The sequence below is a fragment of the Symphalangus syndactylus genome, chromosome 12, assembly GCF_028878055.3.
Source record: "Symphalangus syndactylus isolate Jambi chromosome 12, NHGRI_mSymSyn1-v2.1_pri, whole genome shotgun sequence".
NCBI classification, from domain to species: Eukaryota; Metazoa; Chordata; class Mammalia; order Primates; family Hylobatidae; genus Symphalangus; species Symphalangus syndactylus.
The window spans coordinates 101985337-101999207 of NC_072441.2; the positions used below are offsets into that span (position 1 = coordinate 101985337).

Sequence of the window (13871 nt, forward strand, 5' to 3'; positions counted from 1 at the left end):
CAAACCTTAAATGTGCCATCAGAGAATATAAGATCCTGTTGGGAAATTTTAGGTAATCTGTTTTCTATTCTTAGGTAGTAGAAATTTTACGTTTTCTCTTGTCCCAGAGCTAAATCCAGTATTGAATTCTTTGAAGAATGGAAACCTACACTAACTCCTAAGAAATAGACCTTAAAGTTTTTTGTTCACAGTGCCTCAAAAGTTCCTATTTAAAATCTCTGAGAACCCTTCAAAAATTGGAATAAAAATAGCTCTCTAGGCTGGTACCTCTAGTCCACGTAGCTGGGTCTGCTGGCTAATCTGATGGTTCAATTGCTGCAATTCTAGTCGTAGCTGTTCTCTCTCAGCAGATGGAAGGGGTTTTCCATGACTGGCCACTTCTGACATAGATATTCTCTCCCTTTGGTTAGAAAGAAAGTGTGAAGTAAATTTTAACGTTTCATTTTGTTAACATATTACTGACCAGAAAAACAAAAAGAAGTTGCCTAATTTTAAAGGTTTCTACATGTTTGTTCAAGTAAAAAGAATGACTCATACCTCTCACCGAAGTGTCCCTGAGAAGGTATGTTTTGATGAGGTGAATATGGAGAACCTCCCCAGCCACCATGGGTTCCATATGGACTATAATCTGTAAGAGAATGATTTATTATGGTATAATTCACAGATTTGATTCTTCTTTTAAGGTACTCATAATCTGAAAGACATCAGCATATTGCATACACAGATATCTGGTATCTACCCTAAATGGCCAGATTTTTAAAATTTTTTACTTTGTTTTTCTAAATGTCAGGCAGCATGATGCTGGGTGCTGGTATGTTTGTTTCTCCCCCAATGAACTTTCAGTCTTTGTAGTTTTTCTTCCAAATTACTGTATAATGAGAACGTTATTCCCCCAAATAACAATTAAGCTATTTTGGGTCAGGGGTGGAGTGGGGAAGAAACATTAGGAAAGCTTCACATATAGACATTTAATTTCAGTTTATATACCTAAAATTCTCTGGGTTATATTACCTTTCTTACAGGGATGATTCCATGGAAAGTTTGAAAATTACTGCCTTGCAAGATTACTAAAAACACTGATAATAAATGGGGAGCAGGGGTAATGCTGAAAGTCAAGATTATGAACCCTTTAGGTCAGCTTACCTGTGAGATTCTTACCTGAAATGTTAATAGATTTTGTAGGAGCTCCCTGAGGTGCCATAGCCTGCAATGGACCAGCACCCTGATATATAGTTTTGGAAGTTCGTGAGATGGCACCAAACCGAGACACTGTTGGTCGGTCTCCAAATGGGATGAGGTCATCATCACTGGTTTCTGCTGCTCTTCTCTGAAGATCTAATCGCTGGTCTCTCATTCCTTTACTCTCCACATTCTGATAAAAAAGCAAAATGAGAAATTACCCCACACTCAGATGGCTCTGTAACCTAATTTTTTCTAGATCTGTAATAAGGTTAAAGAAGAGTACAACACTCTTACTGGTAAGACTAAAATCATTAGTTACCTTTGGTTGTTTTTATGTAACACTGGTTTTTAAACTTCTGAGGTGAGGGGCAACAGGGTCTCACACTGTGGCCCAGGCTGGAATGTAGGGGCACTCTCATGGCTCACTGCATCCTCAACCTCCTGGGCTCCAGCGATCCTTCCACCACCTCAGCCTCCTAGGTAGCCAGGACTACAGGCATGTACCACCACACCCAGCTAATTTTTTTGATTATTTATAGAGATGAGGTCTCCCTATGTTGACCAGGCTGGTCTCAAACTCCTGCGCTCAAGCAATCTTCCTGCCTCAAGCTCAGCCTCCCAAAGTGCTAGGATTACAGGCATAAGCCGCTGCACCTGGCCTAAGAAATATATTTTTAAAATTTATGGGAGGCCACTGTTTTGGACTAAGCTCCCGCACTAAGCCCCATGACACCAGATCAAAGCAGAATGTAATCACTTGTGCTAGATGCCACAAAATCAAACTGAACTTGAAAATGGGCCAGTTTTCCAAAAAACAGGAGATTCACAGCAATCAATCATAAGAGGACCACTCAATTTGAACTGGTAAGTTCCTTCTGCTTTAGTCCTATAAGGAAAATAACTTTGAAACAACTAATCTGAGTTTTGTTACTTTTCCCTGTTTAGCTCATTAGAGCATCTCTCTATTTCACAGATGAAATGCTTCCTGATTAATCAATCACTAATAAAAGCCAATTCAATCTTTAAGAAATATATATAATGCTCTAGTATATATATGCATACAAATATATATTTATCCCTATATAATGTTACACATATATATAGACACACAAATATATAATTTGTATGCACATTAACATTTGAGAAATACTAGGTTAGACTTCTTTCACCTATTTGGGAGGTTTTCAATTACCTCTAGATTGGATTGCAACTTTTTGTTTGTTTTTGAGACAGGGTCTTGCTCTGTCACAAGGTTGGACTGCAGTGGTGTGTGAGCCTCAACCTCCTGGACTCAAGCGATCCTCCTGCCTCAGCTTCTCAAGTAGCTGGGACTGGCGTGCACCACCACACCTGGCTAATTAAAAAAATTTTTGAAGAGATGAGGTCTTGCCATGTTGCCCAGGCTAGTCTTGAACTCCTGGGCTCAAACAATCCTCCCACCTTGGCCTTCCAAAGTGCTGGGGTTACAGGTTTGAGTCACCATGCCTGGCCCAAACTTTTTAATTCTTTACTGATTTAAGAAAATGAGTTTTATTTTGCTAATACTCATGTTACTTTAATATGATAACCCTTTCTTTCTGAAAGCCAAGTTCAAGGCAAAGATTCTTGCCTAATTTCCACTTATTTCGTTCCAATAAGAGCCTTACTACAGCCTAAAAACAATGCTTCTGTAATCCAACTGCAAAAAAAAAAAAAAAAAAAGATTTATTTTGCTTTTTCTTCCTCTAAAACTCTCTATTTTTGGGGGTGGGGGTGGGGCTGGCATATAATCGTATTTATGCTATTAGATATCACTTCACTCATTTACAGTGGTTATCAGCATCCAAATCTTTTTTTATTGCAAATACTGGTCTTTTCTTAACCACCTGGAAAAGTATTTATCTATGAAAATCTATATAATAACCTAGGAAACTTCTGTTAGAGTTAATAAGGACAAATGGGTTAAGAATAATAGTCAAGGCATACCTTTCAGCAATACCATTTCTTTTTCTTTTTTTTTTCCTGAGATGGAGTCTTACTCTGTTGTCTAGGCTGGAGTGCAGTGGCGCAATCTCGGTTCACTGCAACCTCTGACTCCCAGGTTCAAGCAATTCTCCTGCCTCAACCTCCCAAGTACCTGGGATTACAGGCTCCTGCTACCATGCCCAGCTAATTTTTGTGTAGTTAGTAGAGACGAGGTTTCACCATGTTGCCCAGGCTGGTCTCAAACTCCTGACCTCAAGTGATCCACCTGCCTTGGCCTCCGAAAGTGCTGGGATTACAGGCATGAGCCACAGTGCCCAGCCAGCAATACCATTTCTAAGTGTAACTTTCACATACCTGAAGACATACATAAGAATGTTTGTTGGAGTACCATACATAATAGTGAAAGATCAGAAATAGCCTAAATGTCCACCAATACAAAAAGTAATCATTGTATGGTATCAGTTATACAGAATATCTCGTAAAAGCAGCTAAAATCAATAATCCTGAGCTACAGATATAAATACGGACTGGGCGTGGTGGCTCACACCTGTAATCCCAGCACTTTGGGAGGCCGAGGAGGGCAGAGCACCTGAGGTCAGGAGTTCGAGACAAGCCTGACCAATACGGTGAAACTCCGTCTCTACTAAAAATACAAAAAAATTAGCCGGGCATGGTGGTATGCGCCTGTAGTCCCAGCTCCTTGGGAGGCTGAGGCAGGAGAATCACTTGAATCCAGAAGGCAGAGGTTGTAGTGAGCTGAGATCACGCCACTGCACTCCAGCCTGGGTACAGAGTGGAACTCCGTCTCAAAAAAAAAAAAAAGTACACATCTTAAAAGCAATGCTAAGTGAAAACATGAACATGCAAGCTGAAGTGTATAATTTACATAAGGTCTATAAACATATAAAACAACATTGTTTAGGAACAGTGTAAAATTATCTATGGCCAGGCATACTGGCACACACCTGTAACTACAGCACTTTCAGAAGCAGTAGAATTGCTTGAGCCCAGGAGTTCAGGACCAGCCCGTCCTGCCCAGGCAACATAGCAAGACCTCATCTCTACTAAAAAAAAAAAAAAAAATTAGCTGAGCATAGTATCACACATCTGTGTCCCAGCTACTTGGGAGGGTGAGGTGGGAGGATCACTTGAGTCCAGGAGTGTGAGGCTGCAGTGAGCTGTGATTGTGACACTATACTCCAGCATGAGGGAGATCCTGTCTTAGGGGAAATAAAATTATCCATGAAAATGATAAATACTAAACTCAGGATAGAGATTACTTGGAGGGAATGAAAGAGGGGGAAAAATGAGACTTGGGAAATTTATACAGGGGGATATAACTACTTCTTGAAAATTTTATTTCTTTAAAAAATAAAAAGGGAATTAAGATACTATCCAGGTAGGGTAGCTCATGCCTGTAATCCCAGCACTTTGGGAGGGAGAGGCAGGAGGATCACTTGAGGCCAGGAGTTTAAGATCAGTCCGGGAAACATAGCAAGACCCCATCTCTACAAAATTTCTTTTAAAAAATTAGCTGGGTGTGGTGGCAAGCACCTGTAGTCCTAGGTACTCAGGAGGATCACCTGAGTTCAGGAGTTTGAGGTTACAGTGAACCATAATCATGTCACTGCACTACACCCTAGGTGACGAAGATCGATCCTATCTCTATAAAAAGAGAGAAGATGAAGCCAGGCACGGTGGATCACGCCTGTAATCTCAGCACTTTGGGAGGCCGAGGCGGGTGGATCACTTGAGGTCGGGAGAACTGACCAACATGGAGAAACCCCGTCTCTACTAAAAAATATAAAATTAGCTGGGCATGGTGGCGTATGCCTCTAACCCCAGCTATTCGGGAGGCTGAGGCAGGAGTATCACTTGAATCTGGGAGGCGGAAGTTGCAGTGAGCCGAGATCGTGCCATTGCACTCCAGCCTGGGCAACAAGAGTGAAACTCCGTCTCAAAAAAAAAAAAAAGATAAGATTTTGATAATATTTTAAACTTGGTTATTAGAAACACTGGTGTTACATGACTTTTCACTAAAGAATAAAATAACCCAAATATTAAATTTCAGCATCTCAGAGTTCACTTGAAGCTGAGCAGCTATAATTCTGACTCAAATACTACTCTTGTTCACTAGATTCAACTTTGTTATTTAAACTTCAGAGCTGTGAAAAATAATTTTTTTTTTTTTTGAGACTGAGTCTCACTTTGTCACCCAGGCTGGAGTGCAGTGGCACAATCTTGGCTCACTGCACGCTCTGCCTCCCGGGTTCATGCCATTCTCTGTGAAAAAGAATTTTAACTTATTTGGTGAAGTCCAAGATCTTAATTAATTATGTAAAATAATTTGATCTGGATTCTAAACAATTGTTGATAAATTGCTATTTGCACAGAAATATAATAAATGGTCTGTCTCCGTATTAAAATATTTTTATTTACATCTAAATGAATCAAAAACCTATACTGTTTAAAGATAACTCAACTGCAGAGTATAGAATACGGTCTGAAACTCTTAAGCAAAGCTGAATTATTTGTGCCTAAATGGTAATGGGTAAAAATTTATTTGGTTTATCTTAATTTGTATTAATTATTGCTTAGCTATTACACATACCATCATTTCCACACTCCCTGCTGCCACAACATCTTTGGGTTTTGCATCTTTGGTTCCAATGTAGGAGCCGATGGTGTCACATGACCAGGGAGAGTATTGGCTATAATCATTTCCTTTGTATTTCCCAGCTATCTTCAAGTCTTCATCCAAAAACTACAGATGGAGAAAGAAAAAAAAAAAAGAAAGAAACAAAGCAGGAAATGGGTCTATGAGTAACAAGACAGAGAAAGCAGGGAATTTCTTAGAACATCCTGCTGAAGCAACATGATGATTATTTGATTTTTAAGTGCCACAATAGAAGATTTTTGTAAACTATGAAAAATATAAAATAAGTGAAGAGTGATTTTTAGTTTTCAGGTTTTTTGTTGTTGTTGTTGTTTTACCTTAGCAGAAGGTAAAAAAAAAAAAAAAAAAAAAATGTATCTCAATATCCTTCCAGGAATCAAGCTAGGATTTTATGGGTTTGCTCATCCTTTTCTTCATTAGATCAGTAAACATTTAAGCATATATGTGCCAAGCCATAGTTTTGCTAGACCCGCCTCAATGTTTCTTTTAATAAAATCAAGGTAAACAAGAACATTAAAAATTTTGATTTTTATAGTACACGATGATGTAGTAACTTTTTACTGAAATCTCTTTAATAGCAATAATTCATATCTTGAATAAATTCTGTTCCTTAGGTTGATTCAATGAGATGAAAAGGATGTCTAATTTTTACCTTCTCAAGATAGTTCTCCAGTCTAATAACAGAATAGCTATTCTAAGGCTAATGTATTTTCACTAAAATTGCAACATTCACATTTATAAAATGTTTTACATTTTCAAAGTGTTTTCATGTATACTACCTAATAAGCTCCTAAATCCATGATAGACAACACAGGTGATATGACCAAGGCTATACCAGTATAGGGCAGTGCTAGGACTATAACTTTAACGTTTCTTGCATTTTATCACAAGACATATATACACTGATATATCTAGGGGTATCAGTGTTCATTTGTATTGGTTCATTTAAGTGGACCTATGCCTCCCGCTATACTAAAAACATCTCTTTTCTGAGTCATCATTATTGGCCTTCTGCATTGACATAGGATCTGCTGCTCACTAATATCACTCACAGTCAACCACTCTTCTGTTTCTATTATTCATAACCTCTTCCCTTTTCTTTGTCCTATTACTATTTAAAAAATTTTTATCCTTTTTTATTTTTCTTCTACTTACTAACTTTAGATAGAACAGTTAACTTTTAAAACACATGACCTACCAATTACAGTGCTCCTTTTTTGTGAGACGGTGTCTCTCTCTGTCACCCAGGCTGAAGTGCAGTGGCATGATCTCCGCTCACTGCAACCTCTGCCTCCCAGGTTCAAGCCATTCTCCTGACTCAGCCTCCCAAGTAGCTGGGATTACAGGTGCATACCTCTACACCCAGCTAGTTTTGTATTTTTAGTAGAGAAGGGGTTTCACCATGTTGGCCAGGCTGGTCTGGAACACCTGACCTCAGGTGATCCACCCACCTCAGCCTCCCAAAGTGCTGGGATTACTGGCGTGAGCTACCACGCCTGGCCAAGAGTGCTCCTTTTTAAAATCTCTGACTGTAGTGTATTATATGCAGCTATTTAAATGAATGAGATAAATTTATATACTGACATACAAAGACGGCCAGGAAAATGGATTAGGTAAAAACAAAAAGGCAAAACAGACATAAAACCAAAATGTATTTATTAAATGATCCTATTAAAAAAATAATAATAAGGCTGGGCAAGGTGGCTCACGCCTGTAATCCCAGCACTTTGGGAGGTCGAGGCGGGCGGACCACCTGAGGTCGGGAGCTCAAGATCAGCCTGGCCAAGGTGGTGAAACCCTATCTCTACTAAAAATACAAAAATTAGCTGGGCGTGGTGGTACATGCTTGTAGTCCCAACTACTTGAGAGGTTGAGGCAGGAAAATTGCTTGAACCTGGGAGGCGGAGGTTGCAGGGAGCCAAGTTTGTGCCACTGCACTCCAGCCTGGGCAACAGAGTGAGACTCCGTCTCAAAAAAAATAATAATAATAAAAATAATAAAGAGATCCAACAATCCCACTACTGGGCATTCATCCAAAGGAAAAGAAATCAGTATATGAAGGGGTATCTGCACCCTCATGTTTTATTCCCAATAGCCAAGATATGGAATCAACCTAGGTATCCAGCAACAGATGAACTGATAAAGAAAATGTGGTATGTATACAATGAAATACTATTCAGACATAAAAAAATAAATCCTGTCATTTGCAGCAACATAGATGAGCCTGGAGGACATCACATTAAGTGAAATTGGTCAGGCACAGAAAGATAAATATTTCATGTTCTCACTCATATGTGGGAGCTAAAAAGTTGAGTCACAGAAGTAGAGAGTGGAACTGTGGTTATGAGAGACTAGAAAGGGAATGGAGGGAGGGAAGGAGAGAGAGAGCTTGGTTAACAGATACAAAATTATAGCTACACAGGAGGAATTACTTTCTAGCATTCTATAGCACTGCAGGGTGAGTACAGTTAATAATTTACTATATATTTTCTAAAAGCTAGAAGAGAGGATTGTTTTTCCTGATTTGAAAAAATTATGTTTTTTTTGAAGAAAACTTTTAACATCATAAACTGATCTTTATATACAATTTTATTCATTATTTCTACAGACCAATTCAATCCAGGTGTATTTACTTATTTACAAATGACATAAAAAATTTGGACGGGGCATGGTGGGTGGATTGCTTGAGCCCACGAGTTTGAGACCACCAGCCTGGGCAACACAGCAAGACCCTGTCTCTTTTTTAAGAAAATAGAAACATTAAAAAAAAATTTTCTACTTAGGATCTTGAAAGTCAAAATAATGGAAAGTATCTAGGATAGATTGACAAAAGAAAGGAATATCAACAAAATGATTTTTGATTTGATGAAGAAAGAAACCACAATCTTAGGCTGGGCGTGGTGGCTCACACCTATAATCCCAGCACTTTGGGAGGCCGAGGCGGGCAGATTACGAGGTCAGGAGTTCGAGACCAGCCTGGCCAATATAGTGAAACGCCGTTCCTACTAAAAATACAAAAAATTAGCCAAGCATGGTGGCGGGCACCTGTAATCCCAGCTACTCAGGAGGCTGAGGTGGGAGAATCGCTTGAACCCAGGAGGCAGAGGTTGCAGTGAGCCAAGATCATGCCATTGCACTCTAGTCCAGGCGACAGTGTGACACTCTGTCTCCAAAAAAAAAAAAAAAAAAAAAAAAAAAAAAAAAAAAGAAACCACAATCTTCATACTACAACAACAACAACATCAGGTCTGCAGTAAGAGATGTTGGCTTTTTTTTTTTTTTTTTTTTTTTTTTTTTTTTTTTTTTGAGAAGGAGTCTCGCTCTGTCGCCCAGGTTGGAGTGCAGTGGCGCGATCTTGGCGCACTGTAAGCTCCGCCTCCCAGGTTCACGCCATTCTCCCATCTCAGCCTCCCAAGCAGCTGGGACCACAGGTGCCCACCACCACAGGTGCCCAGCTAGTTTTGTTTTTGTATTTTTCGTAGAGATGGGGTTTCACTGTGTTCGCCAGGATGGTCTTGATCTCCTGACCTCGTGATCTGCCCACTGTGGCCTCCCAAAGTGCTGGGATTACAGGTGTGAGCCACTGCGCCTGGCCAATTCATAAAGGAATCTTGAGATAAACACTATGTCAACAATCTTGTAGATACAAAAAGCAAGGACAACAGTAGATCTGCCCAGCATTTTTCCTTGAAATAAAATCTGAAAACCATAAGGAGATATTTATTTAGCCCACAGGAAGAATGTTATTTCTACAATGTTATATAATACAAAAATTTACAATTAAAATATAACACTGCTCTCTTCTTCAAAGAAAAGTTGGATGACTGGCCAGGCACAGTGGCTCATGCCTGTAATCACAGCACTTTGGGAGGCTGGGGTGGCTAGATCATTTGAGGTTAGGAGTTCGAGACCAGCCTGGCCAACATGGTGAAACCCCGCCCCTACTAAAAATACAAAAATTAGCCTGGCATGGTGGTGCATGCCTGTAATCCCAGCTACTCAGGAGGCTGAAGCAGGAGAATCGCTTGAACCCGGGAGGTGGAGGTTGCAATGAGCCGAGATCGTGCCACTGTACTCTAGCCTGGGCATCAGAGCAAGAGTCTGTCTCAAAAAAAAAAAAAAAGAAAGGAAAGGTTGGATGACTGTTCTGAATGACTTAAATGCTACCTGCCTACCAGTCAAAGGGTGATCTGAAACTCTCTGGAAGCATCCTGCATTTCTGTAACCTTGACCTTCCAGCAGCGAGTATCACATACACAATTGTCCAAGGAAGAGAGGATTTTGAATGTTCCAATATAAATAAAAGATAAATGTTTGAGATGATATGCTAATTACCCTGCTTTGATCATTGCATATTGTATATATGTATTGAAATATCACTTTGGGAGGCCAAGGTGGGTGGATCACCTGAGGTCAGGAGTTCGAGACCAGCCTGACCAACATGGAGAAACCCCGTCTCTACTAAAAATACAAAATTAGCTGGGCGTGGTGGTGCATGCCTATAATCCCAACTCCTCGGGTGGCTGAGGCAGAAGAATCGCTTGAACCCAAGAGGCGGAGGTTGCGGTGAGCCGAGTTTGCGCCATTGCACTCCAGCCTGGGCAACAAGAGCGAAACTCCACCTCAAAAAATTAAAAAAAAAAAAAAAGAAAAAAAAGAAAGAAATACCACTCTGTATCCCATAAACTTGTACAATTATAATGTGTCTACTAAAAAGATGTTAGTTCATGCACAGAAAGAAGGTGAAATATATATAAGAAGTTTAAATACATAATAAACAGTGGTTATAGAAAATGAGATTTTGGAGAAACTTCTCTTTCTATATCATGTATTTCTATAACGTATGAATTTAGTACAACTATACACAGGTTGTTTTATTTATTTATTTTTAAATTTTTGTTGAGAAGGAGTCTCGCTCTGTCGTCCAGGCTGGAGTGCACTGGTGCGATTTTGGCTCACTGCAACCTCTGCCTCCTGGGTTCAAGCAATTCTCCTGTCTCAGTCTCCTGAATAGCTGGGATTACAGGCGCCCACCATCATGCCCGGCTAATTTTTGTATTCAGGTTGTTTATAATCAGAACTGAGGTTTAAATATATATCTTTGCATCTCAGTAACTACAATGATTCTAGATAATGTTCCTTAATAGCCAGACATTATTATAATTTTTATGAGTAAAAATAACAATAATAAATATGAATTATTTACTGAATGCCTGCTACATACCAGATGCCTTATGTTTCATCTTCACCATACCACTATCAGGTAGGCTTTATTATGTTTGATTTATAAATGAAGAAACGTGCACCTCAGGGTTCAGGGAGGCTAAGTAATTTTAAAAAGATCACACAGTGAAGGACACAACTGAACCTCAAAGTTTAGAAAGTTTGATACCAAAAACTGCTCACTTTTTACAATGTCATATTGTTTTCCATATTTCTTATAAAACAGTATGGCATAACAAAGTTCCAGGGTGTACTCTGATAAAGCATTTTTGAAAAAATATCACACCTGTTTTTTTTTCCCCTAATTTTTCTGAGACAGGGTCTTTGTTACCCAGGCTGGAGTGCAGTAGCACAATCATAGCTCACTATAGCACGGACCTCCCAGGTTCAAGCGATCCTCCCGATCCTCCCACCTCAGCCTCCCAAGTAGCTGGGACCGTAGGCGTGTCCCGCCACACCTAGCTAATTTTTATTTTTAAATTTGTAGGGATGGGGTCTCACTATGTTGCTCAGACTGGTCTTGAACTCCTGGGCTCAAGCAATCTTCCCACCTCAGCCTCCCAAAGTGTGGGATTACGGGTGTGAGCTACTGCACACCTGGCTGTTTTTACTTTACAAATAAAACTACATTAATATGGCCGGGCGCAGTGGCTCACGCTTGTAATCCCAGCATTTAGGGAGGCCGAGGCGGGCGGATCACGAGGTCAGGAGATCGAGACCACGTTGAAACCCTGTCTCTACTAAAAATACAAAAAATTAGCCGGGTGTGGTGGTGGGCGCCTGTAGTCCCAGCTACTTGGAGAGGCTGAGGCAGGAGAATGGCGTGAACCCAGGAGGCAGAGCTTGCAGTGAGCCGAGATCGCGCCACTGCACTCCAGCCTGGGCGACAGAGCGAGACTCTGTCTCAAAAAAAAAAACAACAAAAAACTACATTTGTAGAAGATGTTGTGACTTTACTAATAACCTACATTTTTGTGGAAAACTCATCCAAAGTGTTTAGGTGGGAAAACTAGATATTGTGAACAACTTCTATTTAGTAGACTTCCTTCATACACCCAACAAGATACTATTTACTATGTGTGATGTACTTCTCAATTTTCATTTATTATTCATGATTTGTCAGTTAGCAATGTTTAGAATCATAATTCTATACATAAAGGATGCAAGACAAGTTCCTTACATAGTATCAACTGTAATCCTGAGAAACCTTACTTGATTATTTAAAAAAAAAATACAAACTATAAGCTAAAGCAGTATGTACAATCAACAAAACAAATAGGATCACTTTAAAGTTGGATTTTTTGGGCTGGGCACAGTAGCTCACGCCTGTAATCCCAGCACTTTGGAAGGCCAAGGCGGGCAGATCATTTGAGGTCAGGAGTTCGAGACCAGCCTGGCCAACATGGTGAAACCCCATCTTTACAAAAAATACAAAAAAATTAGCTAGGTGTGGTGGCACATGCCTGTAACCCCAGTTACTGGGGGAGGCTGAGGCAGGAGAATCGCTTGAACCCAGGAGGCAGAGGTTGCAGTGAGCCGAGATCACACCACTGCACTCCAGCCTGGGTGACAGAGCAAGACTCTGTCTCACAAAATAATAAAAAAAAAAAGTTGGCTTTTTGAAAAGATGAATAAAATTGATAAATCCCTAGCAGGACTGACAAAAAAAAAATTACCAATATAGAAATAGAAAAACAAACATCACTGTAGACCATATAGACATTAAGATAATAAGACAACACTTATTCACTATAACTACTAGCATTGTCATACAGAAATACAAAGAAGTTGACTCCCCAAATTATGGTTATTGCCCTGTGATACATTAACCAGTTTTTTTTTAAAGCAATCTTATTTGACTGTTTTTTTTTTTTTTTTGAGACGGAGTCTCGCTCTTTCGCCCAGGCTGGACTGCAGTGGCACTATCTCGGCTCACTGCAAGCTCCGCCTCCTGGGTTCACGCCATTCTCCTGCCTCAGCCTCCCGAGTAGCTTGGAGTACAGGCGCCCGCCACTGCGCCCAGCTAATTTTTTGTATTTTTAGTAGAGACGAGGTTTCACCGTGTTAGCCAGGATGGTCTCGATCTCCTGACCTCGTAATCCACCCGCCTCGGCCTCCCAAAGTGCTGGGATTACAGGCGTGAGCCACCGCGCCCAGCCTGTTTTTTTTTTTTTTTCTGATTTTCACTATCTATATTTACCTGCTCTTTCCTATTCATTAAACCAACTCTTCTGGCTGGTTTCCTCATTACTGAGTTAAATAAATCTTTGATATTCTTTCTTATTTAAAATAATTCTGAAACTAGGATTAGAGAAAAGCTTCATAAATATGACAAAGATTTTCTAACAAAAAGCCTACAGCAAACATCGTAATGGCAAATTATTATTAAAAGCTCCATTTACTCAAAGATTAGAAAGGAGTCAAGAATATGTGTTATCATCACTTCTATTCAGTATTATGCTGGAGTCCAAAATAATAAGACAAAGACAAAACAAAAGGATAAAAAAGGGGAAAAAAGATTATTCAGAAGACATAATAGTGTGCACAGAAAATTCAAAAGAATCTACTAATAGTATTATAATTAATAAAGAAATTTAGCAAGCCTGCTGAATAGAAGGGTCAATACATAAAAATCTGTTTAATTTCTCTATATTAATAATAGAAAATAAAAATTTCCAAACAATTCTATTTAAAATAGTTTCAAAAAACATTGGTTATCTAGGAATAAATTCAATGTAAGATGCGCAAGACACTGAAGTATGAAGTATAAAGAAAATCCAAATAAATGAAGGGGTATATCATGTTCATAGAGACTTGATATTAG

At 39.5% G+C, this 13871-nt stretch overlaps 1 protein-coding gene across 5 annotated transcripts in view; it reads right to left on the reverse strand.

Moving 5' to 3' along the window:
- The window catches only part of RC3H1 (ring finger and CCCH-type domains 1), a 93405-nt gene that overhangs the window by 14666 nt on the left and 64868 nt on the right, over positions 1-13871 (reverse strand). For 4 of the 5 annotated variants that reach the window (XM_063627319.1, XM_063627324.1, XM_063627320.1 and 1 more), the window contains exons 14-17: positions 5759-5911; positions 1159-1372; positions 538-628; positions 268-400 (exon numbers count right to left, since the gene is read on the reverse strand). In XM_063627319.1, the coding sequence (XP_063483389.1) occupies positions 268-400; positions 538-628; positions 1159-1372; positions 5759-5911 (591 nt within the window). The remainder of the gene's footprint in view (positions 1-267; positions 401-537; positions 629-1158; positions 1373-5758; positions 5912-13871) is intronic. The other variant, XM_063627322.1, reaches the window with a different exon arrangement.